Here is a 21,942-nt window from a genome sequence, read left to right on the forward strand (position 1 = left end):
TAGAATTCCAACGAGAGTACAATAAACGGGGATCGAGGCTCAACAATGCCGTCTCGATGCTGGCTTCACAATCGAGAATCTATTAGGCAGCGAGGTCCGCTCGATCGATCGATGGCCGGTTTCTTCCGGTCTAAAGGCTCTGTACAGAGGGTTCGGCGTCCATGGCGGACTTCCGCTCTGACGTAGATCCGAGGAAAGCGCGGCGACTGACAGAAATAACATGATATCCAGGCTTGAAAGGAACGCTATTCCGAGGCGCATTGGGAACCTTTGATCTGTCCAACGATACACACGCGCACAATTACATCATTTATGTGCCCGTTGGGAACTCGACAGGGCCGGAAGAACGCCCAATGGAGAATGACCCTATCACCTCTGAAGCTTCTAAACTATTAGAAGAGTAACTTTCCCTCTACCTCAACTTCCACTAAAACTAGTTGAGAACTAAATCGCTAACCATCGATATTCACACAGGGAAGTAAAACCGAGTGGCAAACTGGTGATCCACGGCGACGCGTCCCTCGCGTCATTTGCCCATAATAAAATACTCATTAAACGCGAGCTCTCGCGATTTCCGTGGAAAGGGGAAAACGAATGCAGCGAAGTCGTCGCACCGGGAGACAAAAGGAGCGCGGAAAAGGGATATTCATCGCGCACGCGAATTGTTCGTAGGCCTGAAAAGCGACATGGGAGTAAATTAAGTTCCCTATCCCGGTGTTCCATTAGCCCTTCGTGGGTCGATATCCCTGGGAGGGGAAGGGCGAGAGAGGGGAGGAGTTGGCAGGTTCGCTGACAAGGCGAGATCTCTAATAGCGATCGGTGAATCGCGCGGAATATGGCGGAATGGTCGCGGAGAACGGACCGGCGCGGCGCGCGGTCCGCTCGGTATCGGCGTCGACGCCGTCGTCGGGCTCACGAGCGGAGCAAGCGTCGTTCGAAGGCAGGTACGAAGGAAGGGGGAAGCGCAAGGTAGCGTGGGAAGAGAGGCAGGTAGGGGGTACGTGGCAAAAGGCAGAAATAATTCCACATTTGCCGAGCTGGCTCGCACGTGTCACACGCCTCAGGCCTGCACACGTGCGCGCACGTGTCCCTTTTTCTCCGTTCCGCGCGACACGTGAATAGAACGCGAAACGGGAGGCCGGGAACGAGATATCGAGACCGAGATCGAGATCGAGATCGAGGGAAGGAGAAGAGGAAGGCGAGAGAAGAGAGGAAAAGGGAGAGAGAAACGGCGGAGAACAACCGTGGGGCGAAAGAGGGAGGAGGATAGTGCGCGCGGCGAGAGAGGCGGCGAGAGAGGCGGCGAGAGAGGCGGCGAGAGAGGCGTCGAAAAGAGGGAGAAGGGTGGGAAATCGGAGGAGCACACCGGAGGGACAGTGATAGCCGGCTGGAGGATCGTGATTAAAGCCCGCGACGAACCCGCGAATTTCTAAATATATAGCCGGCGATGTGCAAGAATAGGAGGCAAGCAGCACGGCTCGCGAACGCGTCTATCGAGAGAGCGAATGGAACGTGAACTCGCAGTGGGCACCGCGACGCCGCGGCGTCACCCGGACCCGCGTTCGGATAGGTCAGTTACCGCGGAACAAACTACTTGCCGACGAGTTCGCGTTAGAATCCTGTATCAGCCTTTCTCGCACACAGGTAACCAAGGATTTTCGGTTTGCTTTCTGTGTTTCGCTTCTCTTCTCTCTTCCCTGCGCCCAACCAAATATCTCTGCTCATCCTCCGCCGTCCGATCGCTCTTCTCTCCAAGGATCCACTTGTTGACTCAACGACGTATTGTGAGAAGAAAGAATATAGTGAGACACTTGAGACTCAAGTGGCGTGTAAAGCAATACCCTTGGATCAGAATCAGAATCACGGATCAGAAACACGGTTTCCATTACTCATTACACAGGTATACAAGTAGGAAACTGTGCACCTCGGTCTACCCAACGTCACTATGGGCTGGCGTCCGAAAATAGTACAGATTCTGCTTCTGGGTTCTCCATTTCTAACTCTCTTTGGTGTTCACTGCCCGCTTGCGTTTATGCTCTCACTATACTCCTTCCACTCGCAGCGGCAAAGGAGTCCTCGCTTAACTGCGAGACAATTGGTCATCCTGTTGATCGTCCCGGTTTCCTTGCGCCCCGTTCACCCCCACCTAGTCCTCAGTCCGACCGATTATTCCGTTTAACCGTTCCTGCACTTGTTGAATTCCCCCTCGCACGACTCGACACCGTGTTCAAAGCAGTTCGTGCTCGCGATACGCGGCACGCCACCCCTTCAACTTTTCCTCCACTGGATCGATCATCATCTCAGTATTTTAATTGTCGCTGTCAGTAGTTTCCAACCACCCTAGTGCTCCCTCGATTGTCAATGGTAAAAATAGTACAACTTAGAGCCTCGTGCTTTCCTCTTAGAACGACCCTTGGACCTTTCTTTGTTGCGGTAGTAGACGTTTATATTTACGTTGCGTCCAATCATTGTCACCCCTATGCCACTGTTTCCTCCTTCTCGCTCGCTTCCTTCTCAAGATGCCTCGTAATTGTGACTCGAGATAGGTCAGGAACCAAGGCCTGGCTTTCTCCACCCTACGCCCTTTAATTTATGATGCTGCCTTTCCCCTTTGTGCCGTTCTTCTTCAATGAATAGAATCCCGCTTTGCGGACAATTTTGGAAAACTGTTCTCGTTGTACTGCGTGTGACCAATTTCTGAGAAACACGTCACCAAAATGCTGGTATTTTTAACTCCAAAGCGGAGAACAATTCTATGGAATTAGAGATTCTATTGGAGATCTCCTTGACGTCAGTCGGCGAATTAAAATTATCTTGAAAGGCTCTGAACTTCTAAGAATTTTAAACTACCGATGATGAAATCGCCTCCATTCTGTATCCAGTGTCGCCGATGCGCTCGTTTCTCCGAAACGGTGTTAAATTCACGCGGCAAAAGATGTAAATAAGTCGAAGAATAAGGCGCACGTGAAACGATTGCATAGACTCGCTCGAAACCGTAATTTATTCCCAGCTTGCGAAAGGTCGCAAACATTTGCACGTGGCGCTCATCGAGCCTTCAGCTTCAAGATTGTTTCTTCGGACTAACGATTCGACCTGATTTTTTCGACGACGCGAATAGCGGCGCGTTATTGACAACCAAGTCCCGCTTAAAGCCAGCGACTGCGTTTTCGTCTAAGAATAGAGGTGCCATCACGATTCGATTTCCTTCGAAATCTTCTCCCAAGGAAAAATAGTTGTGCTTCATTTTGTACGATAATAATTTCGCAACACAAAATTCTATTTGCTCAGGAAGAATACTATGCGTTAACTTGACAGGTTTATTTATCATTCGTGTCGGTCATCGGTTCCCCCACTGTTATAAATAACTCTGCTGTCAACTTTACGCGCAACAGCGTTCAATGATCGATAATTTTTCTCTGTGAAAACGCTGCTGCGACTACCGTACGATAAATATACTGCAATAGAAGTTACAAGTGCGTTGACTCTGTTTACTAGCTATTTAAAAAAATATCAATTCCCTTCGCAGAGGGCTCGTCTGCTCAGTGATCAATAATTTCCTTAGTACTCCTGTCGTTGAACCTTTAGAATGATGAATAGTCAGTAAGCGTCACACCACTACCGAAGAGCTACGGGAAGTCTGTGAATGAAAGGGCTCCGAGAGGTGTGAAAAACTGCCAAATTTGCTCCTCAATGGGGGGCGAAAGCTTTCAGGTCTGAATCCAACTGCACTCTGGCGAATGACCCAGTTAATCACACGATATCCCACGACAATCGACACCTTTCCGTGGAAACACGGCAACTGAGAAATCCGATTCGTGGAGTCGCGCGAACACTCGTTACGACAAAACGTACAACAAGTCGTTCTTACGTAAACTCACGCTACTCCTACTAATTACTCGCGCTGCGTCGAGTGACCTATTTAGCCCCACGTTCGAGAATCGATAGCTTTTCCCCGGGAAACCGTTCCATATATCCGTCGAGCGGGTAATTCGAGCAGAGGGCACAAATTAAAAATTTATTCCCTGATATCCACTTCTCTCCGTTTACCACGCTACCTCTCTGCTAATCTCGACTTTCTATACCGTTTAGCGCCTGCTGGCATGCAAATTGAGTTGCGCGGTATTACGAATTTCCGAGGGAGAAACTAAAATAACTTCAGCTATCAATGACGTTTTAGACATCTGGGTTTGCTCAATGTCAATCAATCCATTAGACGCGACAGGATGCGATCAAGTCGACGGTTTTTAATTTCAATCAGTATGTAAGGCAGAACACGAGGAACGCATTTAGGTCCCGAAGTAGATTCAGACGTCAGACGCGTTACTCGACAGACAGAACACGTGTAACGCTCAGCATACGCCGTCGCGTAAAAACCAGTATTGCCTAAGATTTTATCTTGAAATACTATGATCCGACACTATATCTTTCCATTTTGTATAACTGTTAGTATCATGTTCTTTCAATAAAAAAGGCTCGCTTTATCGCGCAAGTTATCTCAGTTAACAAGTCGAACAGGCAGCGCAGAAATCAAGTTATAGCGAGGAAAAAAGGAGATGCAGATAAATTAGAGGCCATTGCTATTCCACCCTAGAGCCGGTACCCGGCAGCAATGTAAATATTTCCTGTTTGCATCGCGCGGATCGCGCCAAGTCCCGCTTGAACCGGCTTCGAAGTCGTGGCCGATGCAACGAGCGCCACTCCTGGCACCCACAAAAAGGGCTCGACGAGCAGGCCTCGAGTTGCGTCTTCGTGGCTCTCATTCGCTTTCCTGTCTCGTACTTGTCGAGTTCCCCGAAGCGTGTCCCGCACAGAAAGATGAACGCACGTGACTAGCGGTCCGCTTGCTCGTCGCTCGCACCGCCATGTTTGGCGATCTCTGCTATGGGGAGAGAGCGAGTCGACCAGACCCGACGAGGATGAGACTTCCCCTTGAATCAGTGCCGATTCGATCGCGTTTACGCTGTCGTTGCTCTGTTCGATCGCTCCGCGCGATCGATCGTGACACCTTTGGGCGACATGGACACCATCGCGTCGAGTAAGTTCTGAGCCGAGGTTCAGCTCGTTGCGACGTCAAGCTAATTTGCTTATGTCTGTCTACCTGCCACTTCGCGTGTCTAATTCGTAATTCGACTGAGAGTTGGAGCAATTGTTTATGTGCAAGAGGTTGCGCGAGGGCAAGTGATGAACTCTGAACGTCCCGCGTCCTTGCGGCACGAGCTATCGATTTCTTTTTAATTAACACTGTGCTCCGTCGTTGAACTACCTTGTAGAGACTAGTAATGCTAAGCCTCGAGAGAACCATGTTAAAGAGCCATGCCAGCAAACATGAGGTCACGTTCGATGAAACTTAACGAAGCGAAAGGTTCTAATCCCAAAGGGAATGGACGGAGAATTGGAAGGTTTCCTCGTTTGATTCGATTGTCGCGAAACACGGTGACCAAGTGGCCAAGTTGATCGGGAGGGGGCATCGATTCGAGCGAATTTCAAGCGATTAAAGCGGTGAAACGGGGACAAGTCGATTAATAAATGCATTATTCACGAGTCGTAATTAAACTGATCGCTGGCGGAAGATGACCGCGATAGAGGACTGGCTCTCGGCGTAATTGATCATCGAATCTGGCGACTGTGATTAACTTTGATAGGGACAACAAGCCCTCTGTTTACCCTTTGCAAAGAGAAACTTGTAGCCTTTAGCTGATCCTACCTTGTGTTGCAGATCGACCGCGAAACAGCTCTGAAGAGATGCAGCGGTGCCCGTATCTTCACGAGATGAAGCAGCGCTTACTCTCGCAACCGACACCCACGGACAGCCTCGACATGGAGCGACTAGACGGTACTCCTGTTAAGGAGGCCAATCTGCACAACGATTACCCTGCTCACAATAACCCTGGAGTGATACCAGATCCACCAGAAATGCCTCCCGATTCGCTCATCGGCACTGTCGTAAAGGTGGGTTTTATATCTACCTGGGTCACGGAACGACCTCGTGGGGGTCACGAAAGGGAAACACTGATTGGGAAGGGACGCCTACGAACCATTTGACATTGAAGGAAGTTTTTCCTCGATTGTAAATTCCTTGGCAAAGAAAAAATGAGGTGGTGGCTACGAGAAAGTTAGAGTCTTTGGAGTTCTTTGTGTTTATGCATACGACCTGCTTATCGTGGGTCATGTCTGCAATACGCTTGAGTTCTTCACATAGTGTGAGTGAATATGGACCACTTAGAATGTGGTATCGAAAACAATTAAAGTAATGGAAAAGTGTTAGAGGGAAGCATGTTTCCCCAGAACAGTCATACAAATTCGTATAAACGTATCAATTCCGAACTTTCTTTTGGCCACCACCGTACATTTCTGCATGGATGGCCCTCGTAGCCCTGGCTACGAGTCAATCCAATAACTTCCCCGCTGGTATACGACTTCTTCTACCGAACTTTCGGAGTTAGGACGAGACTGCAGGGAGAAAAGAATCGACCGATTAGTTTACCGAGTTGAGAAGGAACATTTTGCTCGGTGAAAGACCTTCGCGATGAATCGAGCAATCCCGAGCTGGATAAATGGTAAATTTTTTTCTCCCTAAACGAAATATTCGGAACGTCCGCCGTCCATAATTTCTTCCCTTGTCGGATAACAAGTCTAAACTCCGTGATTTATTGGTTTTAGCTGAACTCCGACGGATACGGGTCGCACACGTCGCCAGCGCACGCGAGGCAGCCCTTGGTGCCTCAAAACGCGAATAATCCACCCCTCTGCCTCACCCCTACGCACTCGGAACCGAGCACTGGCACGATGCCAAAGAACGCCAAGTGAGTACATTCTTACGAGTGCATTCTTAAGATCCCTCAGCCGAATGACGGCCTTTATGACTGTCTTTTCTGCGCCGTGGCATCACGCTCCTTCGCGCTGGTTGCGCGCGACGCGCCTCGAGGAATTCCTCGTGGACGCCGTTTAATTGCTTTTACGCCCGCAATCGGTGCTGAATGCCACGCGGTCCGCATAAACGCGTCTACTCGTCCCCTTTGTTTCTTCCCGCGTCTCAAGCGAAGACGCTGGCCGAGGCAGAAATAGAAGCTGACGGAAACAAGCACGCGAAAAGAAAAGAAATCGAGCCATCTGACAGAGGTTAAATATAATTCGCAGTCAACTAGCGTAATTCCTAGCGACTGATGGAGAACTAGTATTTCGCCTTCACGTGGAGCAGTTATCGTCGCGTGTACGCTTTGAGAGCTTCCGTTATCGCGAAACGGTTCTCTACACCCTTTGGTTAACTGAAAATAACCTTCTGAGACTCACTGGTCCGCGGGCGGTTTCGCGTTTTACGATACCCGCCACCTGACAGACACCGACATCGACGGAGGTTTAGCAAGGAGCTTATTATAGGTCGTGGGCGTCTGCTCTAGCTGTACGCGCGTACAACGTGGAACCGTTTATTTTGGGAAACTGGAAGGACTTTATTGACGTTTCCGAACGGAAACCATTTTCGAACTGCGCTCGAAGACTCGATTAGTAAACAACTGGTCTGTAAATGATACAGGCCATGGTTCTCGATGCAGCTCTAGACTATATCCGCTTGCTTTAGGCTGAACGCTAATGTCGTTGAGATTCTCTAAACGAGGTTAAATAGTTCTATCTGCCGAATTTCCCTCAAAATTTGCCTAACAAAGGGCTACTGTTTGCATCTGAGGACCAAGTGATTAACGCGCGAACTTTGCACCCCGAAGATATATGGCTCTAGATAGGGGACTAGGTATAAGTTACGGAATTTCATTATCTGGATCATCGAGCGCGTCGTAATATACAGCGAGGATGTTCCATGCATGAAGAATTATCCTCGTTAATATGCGCGGTTAAAGAGAAACGCCATCTTGAAACAGCCCTCCGGCAGTGCAACGTGCATCCGAAGAAGGCACGCTGGATCATGCACTGCGAGCAAAAAAGGCGTTCATGTTCGACTGCTTTAAAAGGCTTACAAAAATTATTTATAAATACTGAGGGATGGAACACCTGTTCCAAAGGACACAAGGATGATGGAGTTGGAGAAGATGACAGTCCTTCCAAATAAAACAAACACACTGAACTACAATTCGATAAAAATACCGAGTTTTAAAATTTAGTAAGGAAGATGGATGGGGTTCTAGATATATTCCAAGGGAAAGACAGACTGTATCACCATAAGTTGTTTTGATCTACAGATACATAGACACAAGATGCCATCTGTAGTCGACTAACACCAGACTTGTAACAAATGAAATAAAGAGCGGAGAAGGAACAGAATTTTGAAAATTCGAGAGGGATTTTACTGATCTTTTCCCAAGCCCTCGTTCAGGGTTTAGTTCTAGAGACGTGGAATCGTGGCAGCACTGCCAGCGAGACTCGAAATCAATACTCGCTGTGCGTGAGTCTGGCCTGTCGCAATCCTTGCAACGCGATATTACAACACGCAGAAAAATACTGGGAGCACTGGTATTGCGCGGCGTATCGGTGACCCGATCCAGATTCACCGCCGGGAACGCGATCGCAGCTCGTTATTGCCCGTCCACCGATCCTCTGCGCTCCTCTAACTCTCGACGGAACTTTGAAAAACCATTCTGCCCCTGTCGCGTGACCAGTCGCCTCGCGATAATCCTTACACGATCATTCCAACTGATTACAGGAATAATCGAGGGGGTTTCGCGAGCGAGGAAAACCGCGACTGTGCAAAAAATTCAGCCCCACGGCAGGGAAAAACGAGGGAACTATAATCGAGCTCGACGTCGTAGATTTGACGTGGATGCCTGCCAAGTATCTCGATGATCGAGCTCCCAACCGGTCACCGACCCTGTGTCGGAAAAACAAGACTGGAATCCATTACCGTACGAGCCACGAGATCGATCCTATAAGGGATGCTCGTCGATTCGTGAAAATTCCTTCTCTAGAAACAGCGAGGGCCAGTGCCTTCGATCTGCACTCTAAACGCCAAAACGATGAAGGAAATAGCGATTGCGACGTGTCCCGTGTAGATTTCTTGTATCGGGAATGAGAGCACAATGCTTGGCAATGTTCGACGGGGCGGAAGATAATCTTCGATCGCGATCGTAATCAAGGGTCGATTTCAGTGACACGGCTTGAAAAAGGTCGTACGCTGGAGAATTTTATGGTAGGGTAAGGTTACTGACCTCGGTGCAAGCGTTATCGAGCGGGTCAGTGGGTCGCAGAACCACAGAGCATATCACCCCTTCCCCAACTTCCACCCACCTCTCCTACTTCCCGCTGTTTCGGATCCTCCCGTAGGAACGTAGCCGAATGTCCGTGTGAGACGATTCGAACCTCCAACTTCCTCTCAAAACTCTCGAGAAAAATCCTCTCTTTTTTATGGTGTTAAAAACTTGTCCCAAACGGCGGACAGATCTTGCGGTTCGTTAGGACAGGTGTAAAAGGATTGAATTAACGAGAACAATGAAGGCTGCAGTAGTACACAGCCTGATAATGCCTACAATTGCTGGTATCACATAATATTACTTTTGCGATAAATTGCGTAATTGTTCTAGCCTGAAATCTAGATGAATGACAGTAGTACAGAACGTAGTAGAACGTGTTTCCTTCCCCTGGAGCATACTTCAGAGATTCCTGTTCATATTCCAGAATGAAATTTTATCTCGTTCGAGAGAAGAATTTCCTCGACAATGGTTTTCCGAATGCCTTGAATTCATCGCACGTCTGAAGCTAGCTGGGGATGGCTTAACGTTGCCGAGGGAATTGATCTTGCAACGTTCGCGAGAATTCGCGATAGCGCACGGGTCTCCCGTAAAGAAATTCGCATAGACAAAAGACCGTGCTCCCCCGAGACGATGCAGGACCACGGCAAAGGGTGCTTCACCGATTCTCGCGGAGCGTAGACGGTAACTGCGCCCCAACGGGGCAGAGCCATACAAAGGCAGCTGGTAAATGCATCGATGCCGCGTCTTCAGCATCTACGACGTCCGGGAACGCTGAAAATACACCTGAAGGAATATTTAAATAACTCGGTATCGCAGGGATAAAAATGGAAAAAGAGGACATTGCCTGAATATTTATTCACCGTTCATCATCTAGAGGACGTTGAATGAGCTCTGAGGAGCAGCGAAGCATCGATGCCTCGCGAACCGACAATTTCGTGCGCTGACTTCCGCTAGACGCACAAAAGACCCCGAGGAAAGATTGAAACGTAGCAGCGGGACGCATTGAAAATGTAAAACGCGTCACGTGGATGCTGAAGTAGAATATTTCCCTGAAGAGAGCTCGCGAATCTCTCGTATCTCGTGCATCCGCGGAGCTACTCCGAAAACCTAGTAACCGGGATTTCGAGTAGAGAGGTCCTAGACCTGTTCGTTGGCGTAAAGCGAGGAGTCGAGGACCGTGGGTGGATTGACTGGAGCGACTCGCGCATTCGACGATCGGTACGCGATGAACGAGAGGATCCTACTCGATGGGGTTGCGGCGGGGGTAGCTGGCCGCGGAGACGTGGTGAATTAAAAGGAACGAAAACGAGGACGTGGAAAGTACTTCGGAGAAAAAATTCATGAGTCGAGATTCCGATGGGACAAAGGGAGTCCCGGAGTCGAGGTAGACCAGCCAAGAGGAATCATGGTGGAGAGGATTCTCGTTGGACCTCGGCGTGGCGCGAGACCACAGGGGCGGGGTGGCAGACGAGAAGAAGGACGCCACGAGAGGGAAAGGGGTGAAAAAGGCGAGACGCTTCGGGGAGGAATGGCAAGACGAAGAGGTGAGATGGCGGCGGGATATTGGGGGAACGTCGGGGTGGCCGAAAGCGGGAAAGGGACAGGCGAAGAGAGCACGGTGAACGGTATAGAGTGAAAGCCATGGATCGCAGTGCGCTTGTGCAAGAAGCTGCCGCTGCCCGGGAAGAGACCTCCCGGCCAGCTTCAGTCTCCGGGATGCTGGGGGCGGCGATCGTGATTCTACCCCCATTTCATCGTGCTCCGATAACATAGTCCATCTCACTCGGCCACTGTCCGTCCGTCCGTCCATCTGTTGCCAAGCTCCGCTCCTGTCCTCTCGGATTAACCCTCTTTCGCCTGTGTGTACCTACGGCCGACACCGTAAGACCGTATACTCCCTTTCGACGTCTCTCTTCTCGCGGTTTCTCTCTCCTCGCGCGGCCTACGTGTACTCTCCCCATCCCTCCCTCCTTCCCTCTCTCGTCTCGCTGCTCCGTGTCTGCGTGCCTCCCCTCCTCGCTCTCTCCTCCCGTCCTATCAACTTCCTCTTTCTCTCGCCGACCTTCCGTCCTCCATCCCTTCTCCGTCTCTACGCTTCACACCCTTTTCCGCCGAACCCTGGGTGCAGTCACCGCGAGAACCTTCAACCAACCACCTCTCCAGCAGGTAAGCTTCCTTGGTCCGCGTACCCGAGGCGACTGGCTCGTCAGTTGGTTGGTTCGTCCGTGGGTCCGGTACGTTGGCCGACGTTCGTCGAGCTGTGCATCGTACTCGGTCGGTGATCGCGACCGCAGGTCGCCCGTGCTTGTCATCAGTCATCGGAGCGAGAGTGCTCGTTTCTCCCAGGGCTCAGGTTCGGTCGTGTGCACAGGATTTTCCATTAGCTCGTTCGACCAAGTGCGCGGGATCACAGAGACAGAGAAAACCTTTGGGGTGGACCAGCTTCGTTCCTCCCGCCATCCTCTCTTCCCAACTTTGCTCGCCCTTTTGCTCGTTTCATCTCTCCACCGCTCATTTTTGCTTCGTCTTCTCGCGTTCAGCCGCGATGGCGTGGCTCGTCACAGACTCGCCCAACGTTAGGCGTTGAAATCTGCCTACGAAGCTTTTTTCCTCGTCTGTGGGGACTGAGTTCCCGTGATTCGACAAGATGTGTTGGATAAGTTTCAGAGACCATAGAGATATCGTAGTATGTTCTTCGTTACGTAAAAATGACTCGATGTACGTCGAATTTAGCCGTGACATTTAATTCCTTCAATATTTTCCTGAAAATTATTCTTGGAGATAAATCCTGTGGTCCCGCTAAAAGTCTGTATTTCTCGCTTCTTCCATTTTCATCTCCAGCGAAATCTCATTAGTAGTGGAATCGCCTTTGATCTCTTCTAGGACGCAGAAGGTGCTGCGCTTCGAGCGCGCGCCTTGCTGGCAAAAAGTCTGAGGTACGTGCGCGCAGGCGTGATCCGCGGAATCGAATAAACAGAGAGCAACAATTTGGGAGAGAGTTTTGACTCCTGCCCTGCTTTCCAGAAATGGTGTCTCCGCGTCTGTCTCTCGAGGCGACACCTTCGCTCCTCGTACTCTAATCCAAGTTAAGTCAAGAAACCTATCGAAACTCTTCTCGAAATCCACCACACTCGCGACACAAAGGAACGTTTCGCCAGTGAGAATAGAGGAGTCGCCGAAAAGATCGCAGGACCATCGAAGACTATCCTAGTTGTTCGCCAAAATGGCGGTCGTCGCCTAATCGTGGCTCATCCATAGTCGTGATTGTTTCTCGCCGCGAGAATCTCGATAGAAAATCGTGGGTATTCTTCGGTGAGAGATCGAGCCGTGTATTTTGCCGTACGTTAGGGCCCATTGTGAGGGGAGAAGGAATCCGCGATGGTGGGTGGCGGTGATTGCAAGGTCGCCACCGTGGAGGTGGAGGCAGCCGCGGCGGACAACACGGCGACGCTTCCGGTGACCAGGCCTCTGAATCCCCAAAATTCGCCGCCGAACGCACAGGACAACGCCGAGAAGAACAACGCGGCGAACAAAGAGATGGAGCTGAAGAACGTGCGATCGACGCCAGCGAAAAAGTAAGAGTGGCAGTAGTCGTAGATCCTCGGGAAAACGGGACTGTTCTTCTCCTCGGCCCGAGAGCTACATTCTCCCTTTCGTGGCCGTCGAGAACGCGATAACGGTACGCTTTCTCGTCCCTAATCGCTTCGCTTTTAGCGCCGTTAAAAGTCGTTCGAAGCATGAACACCCAACGCGAGTGCATTTTAACGCGCGATTAGCCAAACGTTACGCTTTCCTCGGGCGCAATTACGCCGCGGAGGAACGGGAGTAGGTCAAGAATCTACTTGACCGGAACTACGTAATCCCCGCGCTAACGAGTAGTTACTATTTAGAGACACTGGAAACTCCGTGTTTTCGTCTCTGAATGACGCTAGCTTTGTAGCTACCATTGTTTGTTTCAACTGCAATTAGGGAAAAGTGGGACTATACATAAAAATTGCAGGATAATTGGGTCGACTATACCAATTTCGCGTAGAAACTCAAATATAATTGGCTGACATTACGTTGACAGTATCCTGGAAATTATGGAAGTATATTATATGACAGTATCCATGATCACTGGATCGGGCAGGTAGCAGAAGTTCCAATAATGCGCCGACGAATACTGGGGCGAGCGTCGCGCGGCGTCAACATGTCTTTCAACATGATCGCGGTGGAAAGCGATCCGGATGCTGGCATCCAGCGCATCCACTGAATCCTGGGTTCGTGGAATGCGGCTTTGTTGCACAGTTTCCGGAAAATGAACACTTTCATGCGATCCATGGACCATTCTTTCTATTTGATACGGATTGAATTTGCTTGAGGATGCTTTTCAAAGTGAACGTCCACAGCTCGGGGAAAGGGACTGCAGGGAGACCGGATGAATGTCTGTTCGAAAGCGTAACGCGTTGCGTGACGGGATATTAAGCGATATGCGAAGCATTTCAATAGCTTCAATAGGGGACCAAGATATAGGGTATCTCATTCTGCGCGATAAAAAAAGAACCTGGAAAAGTGGAATGAAGATTCTACGCGTTCGCTGTCTCCAAAGAATTGCTACAATCTTAAGATTAAATAAAAGTTAAGAAAAATGAGAATCAAGATAAATATTCTTCCACTGCGGCCACCTTTAACTTCGTCCTACGCTTTGCACAGGAAGACGATAAAATTCACAAAGTGAAGACGTACTTTATAGTCCAAGTACCCTTAATCTTGATTTTCTCAAGAATGAAAGCTCGAGCAAAGAATCCTATTCTACGTCTCCGCGATGCGTTATCTGCCGAATCGCTTCCATTCTGTCTGTGCCCCTTTTCTATGGGAATCCTTTATACTTCACTCGAAATGGAAGGGCAAAGGGTGGAAGTTTTTCGTCTGCGTCTTCTATTTATGACGCGCTTCGTTAGCGGTCGCGTAGCCCAGCAAGCGGTTCGCGTCTAGTGTGCATTATATGCGGTCCGAGTTATGCACTCGCGCACGTACACAACCTATCTACCCTACGCTGAAAGGAATAACTAACCAACCGAGGCAACGTCCACCAACCAATGCAAATCGTTCCCGAGAAAGAATCGAGGAAGTGGAGCGAGAATGTATTTCGAGTCGCGAAGGGACGGCGCGGTTTATCTTCGATATATCGATCGAGCCAGAGGAGGCAGGTCGTCGAGTGTTAACTCTGGGACGCGATACCACCCTCCTCTTCCAGGGAAACTGATGAACGCGCGTAAAAGAGAGCGTGAAACGAGACCAAGAACCGTCTACGACCTCATTTTTCTCGAAACTAAGCTCAATATTTGTGAGCAATTTTATAATGTATTTGAGTCACTCGTGACATGGCATGACTTAGAGTAGCTACTCAGAATTCTTTCACCCCAAAATATTATAACTCCCCTCATCAGTAGGAAAAAAGAAGAAAAAAACGGAGAGGTGTATGTAGATCAGCATCGATCGCGCGAGATAATGGTGCGAACTAGTTTCATCAAATTCATAATTTATTAATATCGATCGAGTGGTAAAGCGTAACAGTGATACCGATAGTGTATGCACGCAGCCAACCAATACCTTCTCGTATTACACAGGCCCAATTGCATTAGCTGAAAGCGAAGCTCTGTCGCCTAAACGCTGAGACAAGACAATGCTACGACTGTCGTGGACGCGAGTGTACGCGCGTTGCAGCCGAAATCGAGAAACACGAAACAGTGGCAAAAACAATTCGCGCGCGACGCTTAGACGAAAATAACGGCGAGGCGTACTTGACGTAAATCAAAAGCAAAAAACGAACAACCGAACGACCCGCGCGAAACTCGTGTTAAAATAGACCTCGGTCGAAACAAGAGCAGATCATGTAACCCAGGGTTGAAAGAGAAATAAAATCGGTTTCGATCCAAGCGAAAACCACGAAAACGATCCGTAGATTGAAATAGCTCAGGGATGAAAGAATACGCCGTGATTGGACGCGAAGGGGAGAGAGAAATTCGTGGAGAAAACACAGATGAAGCGAGGGTGAGTCGAGAGGGCGAGGTATGGAGAGAAAGACCAGCGGGCTGAAAGTAGGTACTTCGAAATATCGACCGAGCTGGCTGGTTCGCTCGGAGTCTGTGCTAGCAGCCGCTGTTTCCACTTCTCGCCGCTTTTCTCCTTCAAAAGTGGAGAAAAAGGCCGTGCCGCGGGACGCTGCTCTCATTTTTCCTATCGCCGAGGAAACTTCCACGAACTTTCCTCCCCCGAGGTGTCCTCCCTGTGGTAGCCCTCTGCCTATCTTTCGCGCCGTTACAACCTCCTCCAGAATATCGTTCCGCAGAAAAAAGGGGTCCGAAGTTTCCGCGATAACGCCAGAGTTGGGGCTTGAAATCAGAACAGCGTAAAAGATCTTGAGAATAAATACACGTCGGTACTTCTTGTTTTTCTAAACTAGATCTCTGGCAATAGAAACTCGGAGATAAAGGGTCAGCGCGAGATTAATTCGCAGAGATAGCAAAAGTCTGCGCTTTCTAATCGAACGTCGAGATAACGCGAAGAACTGGTCGTTCGAGATTAGGAACGGGTTGCGGCAAAGTTATATTACTGTTTTCGGTAAATGACACCTCCTCGATCTTGCGCGCTAATAAGCATGTGGCGGGATTAATTTCCCGTGAAAGTTATTTGCCCGTACACTGCAGCAATTTGTCCAGAAAGTTTCAAGTAAACCAAACTATATTTCATAAACATAAATTTCTTTCTCATGAAATTTTCAGTGCCATTCAAAGATGGGTTTTTTAATGAAATATTGATTTGTAAATGAGTTAAAATTGTTCAATATCCAACAACTTTCAAGAAAACCGAATCTATTTTAATCCCCATTTTCCCCATGAATGTAGCATGAAAATTATAGTACGTCGATTACGTAACCCAGCGACCTCGAAATGATTTAACAAAAGAATGCGTGGTCGGGAAGGAAGAGCTCGTGGAAATATCATCGGTTACATTAAAAAGACACAGGCAAAAGGAAAAAGAAGTTTCCCCCGACTCGCTAAATATCACGATCCTTTATCCGGCCTGATGATCAGCGGAGAAAGAAAAAATGCCTGACAAGAGTGTACAGGCTCGTGCAGAGCACAATAAAGTCTGCGCCCCAACCCCTGAAATGCCAGCGTGACAAAGGGTGGTTAAGCCCTCCTTGACGAAGATGCACCATACGCCGGCGAGCCCCTGATATTCCCGTGCAGACGTCGCGACGCCGCGCCGCTGCGCTCCGTGCAATTTCAAAACACAGTTATTCCCTGTGTCGCCGTCACAGCGAGCGAGCGAGTCAGCGAGGGCGCGCGCGATCAAACGCGTGCACGCCTGCGTGGCGGACGTTTCGTGGGCTGAAAGAAAAATCCAGCTTGGTACGCGCGATTAATTGCCGCGACGCGATCGCCCGGCTACACACCGCTCTCTCCCCTTTTGAGCGCACGTAAATTATCGATTCCGTGACCTAACCTTTAACGAGAAAAGCAACGGCGTAGCCAACGAACGGAAGACGAGTTGGTTCGAGACGTCGAAGCGTTAACGATCGTCGGAGGCGACGCTCTCCTCGAAGAGCGTTCGTCGTTCAGGGGTTTCGCGACGCCCGCCGGACGACGGAGATCGAGGGTGTAATCGGGGGTACGATGCCCGCGGCTGTGCAATTAAAATCGCTGGGCAGAGAGATCAAGGGACCCGTGAAGAATCGACGAGTTCCTAGCTCACGCTCGAGATCGGAAGTAGCATGAGTCGACGTTTGCGTGTAACCACCTTGTGTTAAAAAGTGAGTGAGTCGATTCGTAAACAGTTCAAGTCGACTTGGAAATTTTTATAAAAACCAGCATCGAGTGTGAGCGGAAAATTTCCCTCGAAAAGTTCGCCATGGAGGTGGAGATTGTACCTTTGAAGGAAAACAACGTGAAGAAATGCGGGGGTGCAGCGAAACACGATAGTAGGGTACAAATAATCCGAAAGACACGGTGAGAAACTAGCAGGCTTATTTTCGCGAACGTATTACGAAAAGTTTAAAATAGGACAGGCAAGTTTCCTCCCCTGACTAATGTGCACGCGTGACTTTTCCATTTTTTTTCGCTTGCAGGACGTCGCTGTTCATTATCATGAGTTTCATCTACGCGAAGCTGCTGGTGGTGGTGTGCATCGCTTACGTGATAAGCGAAGTGGTCACGCACAAGCTACCGCTCTACTACTACGAAGGCTTCTTCACGTACCTCTACGGGGTTAGCATCTTATTCCTGCTCTACGCGTTCTGCTTCCTGTTGCAAGAAAGCGCCTGCTGCGCTAGAGGAAGCAATACGCCCCCGCCACCTCCGCGGCCACCTAAGCCGCCTAAGGAGTCGAAAGACAAGAAGGACAAGAAGGAGAAAGAACAGAAGTCCTCGAAGAACAAAAAGGAATACCAGGTTGATACCTCTTAATCACTTCCTGATAGTAGTTGATAAGATTAAATTTTTTGTAAATAAAACTCAGGGAAGATTTTTAATCTAGAACCACTCTGTACATGAATATTTCGGTCGCTGAGATGAGCGAATTTGAGAGATACTTTCGATGCTGAGGTAAGTGGGTTATCTGTCGTCATCGACCGTCTACCAAAAAGCACGTTCTACAGTTTTCCATTCATTATGGCGTGAACCCACTTCTGAATTGAAACTCGGCAATTTTCTTGCTCGTTAGTCCTCCAGCGAGCGCGAACGTGTACAGAGTGCAAATGAATTATTCTATACTGAAATTCTGTATTATGTACATCGCATGTGTTGCATTTTAATAATTCAATGGAGTTTAGGTGTTGGTTGAGACTAATATTAATATGCTCGTCTGTGAAAGAAAAAACTGATTCAGGACGCCGCTGATGTGGAGGCTGGAGTGGCCACTAGGGCTCTACGAAAACGAAAAACTTCACAGAACGATCAAAGTCATGGTAGCTTTTTCCTCAGAATTGGAGCAATCGGTAAGGGAATAGAAACTGGATTTCATTCTAGAGTATATGCAAGAAAAAAATGTTATACTGGCCTTCTTGTCCTATAGCTTTCGGTTTGGGCACTATGGTATACAATGGTTTAGAGTTCGGCACTTTCTTCGAGGTACCGCCCACGTCACCGTGTTACCAGATTCTCCAAGGAGTCAACCCAGTCCTGCAAATGATATTCACCTTCATGCAGATGTACTTCATCTTCATGAATTCGAGGGTAGGTACTCGACTACATCAGATAACAACCATTCGTCAAAGAAGCTATCTAAACGGAGGCTCGACTATTCATCTTCCTAGCTGAACATTCATCGCTTCAAAGTGATCGCTCGTTTTGGCCTGATGCACGTCGTCGCCACCAATCTCTGTGTCTGGATTCGCACTCTCGTGCTGGAGAGCATCAAGGAGATCACGAAGTACCACCAGAAAATGGGCCAGTCCGAAGCGGGCATTCGTGGTAAGTTCAGCGAACAGAGATCCAGAGTAGCCGAAAATGCATGAATATAAAGTGGGCTTGTAGGTCGCTCTGTTGACTGTTCCATAACTGTTTTTTCAGAGAGTATCAAGCAATACTCTATGCGAAACGCTGGAGCCATTCTAGGAACAGCGCCCCGTGATGTGGCTCTTTTGCGCGAAGCTCCATTGACTGCCACACGGTCGTCGACTGCTACGACAACGATCGCTAGCACAGCTGCTACTTCATTGGGTCGAGTGATGAGAACGACGGCCAGAGCGGTTGCTAGGGCTGTCACCACGCCAACAACCACGACCACAACCGGCGAGAACCTTCCAACAACTTCAACAACCACCTCTACACCTTTGCCGAATCTAACTACGACCACCGCGTCCACCCTGTCCACTCTATTGACTACACTGACACCAAAAACCACCACCGAAGAGAGAACCACTCCTAGCACCACTACGACTACTACCACCACCACCACTACCACTACCACCACCACACCTTCGACAACCATCTCATCTTTCTTCATGGATCTATTTGACGCGCCACAGGCAGACAGCCAGGAAGAGGTGAGGAACTGAAACCTATTGTAGGCTGATACCAAAAGCGATACCAGTGGCACTAATGCATGGACCAAAAATAACGTATTTCCATCCAGTCACAGATACACCAAATCTACGACATGAACAACCAGACAAACAGCAGCGAATACTGGAGTCCCAACTTCGGAATCTACGCGGAAGCATTGACAGATGAGGACATCGCGTTCAACTCTTGTGGTCGAGTCAACATCATGGGAACCATCGTGCAGGACGCAGAGCCCTACCTGTTTCCCTTCATCATCGAGTACAGCCTGATCGGGGCAGCAGTGATCTATGTAATGTGGAAGCACATTGGACGACACCCTCGTTGGCCACACCAGGTGGAGGCCGACCTCGAGCGCCGTCTCGAGGCAATGCTGTCTCGAAGGGCCGTCGCCTTGGCCCATGCAGGTAATCACTCATTACTTTCTCTGTTACCTAATATCGTTAATTGCCAGTTGAAGTAGTGCTCGTCAATCGAAAGCTGCCACTAAAGACTGCTCTCACGCGAAAAATAGGTCATACAAGGGTGGACTGTGTAGGAGCGAGCAAGGGACTATTCTTCGGCCTGCTGCTGCTGGTTGGCTCCCTGATCTGCTTGATCCTCTTCTTCGTGCTGATCCGACATCCAGACTTCGGTCTCCTGGCCATTTATCTCGCCGACGTGTCTCACTGCGTCCTCATGGTTCTCTCGATCATAGCCATTATCGTGGGCTTCATTCGCGTGCAGAACTTGAAGTTCAAGGCCGAGGAGCAGTGCGACCGCAACGACATCCTGCTCCGCGTGTCAGCCTTCGGCTTATTCGTCTACGCCGTGTTCAGCGCGATCGCTGGCTCCTTGGCGGCGTTCACGCACGAGCCGAATCTCCTGGTGATGCTGACGGGTCTTCTGTCGGTCGCCCAGGTGATCCTCCAGATGCTGTTCATCGCCGACGTGTCGCGCAGGAGGGTCCACCTACCCGAGCACGACCGCAGCAAGCCAGGAAGACAGGTGGTCACCTTCCTGCTGATCTGCAACCTGACCATGTGGGTGATCTACACGTTTGAGTCGCAGAAAGTGATGGCTAACCCGGTGCAGCTCGACTTCTACGGGTTCCTCGCTTGGGCCATCGTGCAGAGGGTCACCCTGCCGCTGTGCATCTTCCACAGGTTCCACAGCGCGGTCACGTTCGCGGAGATATGGAAGACCAGTTACAAGGCGCGCCTCGAGTAAACGAACCCGCCCCCGTCGGGATCAATGGCCCGGGGTGATCGTCGTTCGCGGGCAGAATCGAAAGAGATTGGAGCGAGAATGACGGGGTCGCCTGTCGACCGCTCGAACATTCCTGGGTGAAACGCTGACCTTCGTCGCTCGAATGGATCCCAGATCTCTGTCGCGACGCGAAGAGAAGTGGGATTCGAGCAGGTAAGAGGCGCGCCTCGAGATTTCGGCGAATCGAACTGTTCGAGAATCGTAGGAGGAATCAAGAGCAATCGAAGGTGACAACGAAGACGATCGTTTCGACGATGCATAGGAGAGGGAACGGAGATCTCGATCGAGCGAAACGCGCGGCCGTCGATCCTGCGCACTCGAGGTCCAAAGGTTCGCGACGAACCCGCGAATCCAGGGGATCGCCATGCGTCGATTTATTTGTCCACACACGTTACATTTTGTTCTCGGGTCTCATATTGCTTAGAGCGGCTCGAACAAGTTGCTTCCTTGATCGGTAAGTAAGACGAAAGAGCACGGATCAAGAGGAGACAGGTCGATCACCAGCGAGAGACGTAGTTGCGAAAAGAGTGACCACGATCTTTCACCGCGGCGACAAAGCACAAAAACGAAAAACGAAAAACGAAAAACGAAAAACGAAAAACGAACACAAGTCAGTTCACGAAACAGGGCCCATTTCCTTTCACCGCGTTTCTCATCCTTTACGATCTCTATATACTGCCGCCAAATTTTCTACTTTTATATGTATTATACGTGTATCTTCGCCCCCATTGTGCATCGAGAACATCGCGGAAGATCGGCTCGCTCTTCGGTGACCTCCCAAGCGACCCTTTTCGAACGATCTCGTTCGAGCATTCAGCCAACATCGAACAGGTCCATAGATTTCCATACGGAAGCGTCGCTGACAATTGAACGGTGTCGGAAAGGCGAAGAGCGAACGAGCTTCTCGAGCCACCTCATTAGCGAACAAGCACGTTCTTCGTTAGCATGATTCCGGATAGCTTTAGGTGAAAAGCCGTGATCTCGTTCTCGCGAAAGAAAAAAGGGAAAACTGAGAGAAGGATGGAATGGGGCTCAACGCTGAGACAGGGTGTAAAATTTCGGTTGCGCCGCGTTCAAGCAACGGCACACGCTTTCTTTGGTCTCGCGAACGATCTCTTTTGTTCCTGCGAGGTGAAAAGGACTCGCCCTTAGCCTCGGGGAGAAACGAACCTTGTCCGCTTAGTTGTCCACGAGTCGGCGCGAGGAAACCGATCGAGGAATCGAGGAGAGAGGAGACGCGCCAAAAAATAATCCGACGTTCTTTCTCGTTGCGTGCTGCAAAGTACAAAATCGTTTCTAACGTTTAGAATCTTTTATTGACACACACCGTTTCGACATTCACGCTCCGAGGGGCGTTCGTGGATGAACGTGACACGTGTATAAAGGGAAAGAAGGGGACAGAACGACGATGAGGGGTTGAGGAAGAGAGAAAGAGAGAAAGAGAGAAAGAGAGA

The 21,942-nt window shown here is 49.6% G+C and overlaps 2 protein-coding genes across 4 annotated transcripts; both read left to right on the top strand.

Annotated features, from left to right (window-relative positions):
• Positions 1-1,415: 1,415 nt before the first annotated feature.
• On the top strand, positions 1,416-20,730 carry Otopla (proton channel otopetrin-like a). 3 transcript variants are annotated; one of them, XM_076380094.1, is made up of 10 exons: positions 1,416-1,644; positions 5,717-5,949; positions 6,661-6,803; positions 17,308-17,629; positions 18,051-18,174; positions 18,252-18,412; positions 18,493-18,649; positions 18,749-19,224; positions 19,314-19,647; positions 19,755-20,730. In XM_076380094.1, the coding sequence occupies exons 1-10, from the start codon at positions 1,506-1,508 to the stop codon at positions 20,447-20,449; spliced, it is 2,784 nt and encodes a 927-aa protein (XP_076236209.1). In that variant the 5' UTR covers positions 1,416-1,505; the 3' UTR covers positions 20,450-20,730. The 3 variants fall into 3 exon arrangements, with proteins under 3 accessions (XP_076236209.1, XP_076236210.1, XP_076236211.1); XM_076380095.1 differs by lacking the exons at positions 1,416-1,644; positions 5,717-5,949; positions 6,661-6,803 and adding exons at positions 11,221-11,360; positions 12,543-12,769; XM_076380096.1 differs by lacking the exons at positions 1,416-1,644; positions 5,717-5,949; positions 6,661-6,803 and adding an exon at positions 12,467-12,769.
• Positions 10,836-12,260, top strand: LOC143181042 (uncharacterized). The gene is made up of 3 exons (XM_076381230.1): positions 10,836-10,928; positions 10,968-12,130; positions 12,219-12,260. Exons 1-2 carry the CDS (start codon positions 10,836-10,838, stop codon positions 11,772-11,774), a joined length of 900 nt encoding a protein of 299 aa, XP_076237345.1. The 3' UTR covers positions 11,775-12,130; positions 12,219-12,260.
• Positions 20,731-21,942: the final 1,212 nt, after the last annotated feature.

This window comes from Calliopsis andreniformis, chromosome 6, assembly GCF_051401765.1.
Source record: "Calliopsis andreniformis isolate RMS-2024a chromosome 6, iyCalAndr_principal, whole genome shotgun sequence".
NCBI lineage: Eukaryota > Metazoa > Arthropoda > Insecta > Hymenoptera > Andrenidae > Calliopsis > Calliopsis andreniformis.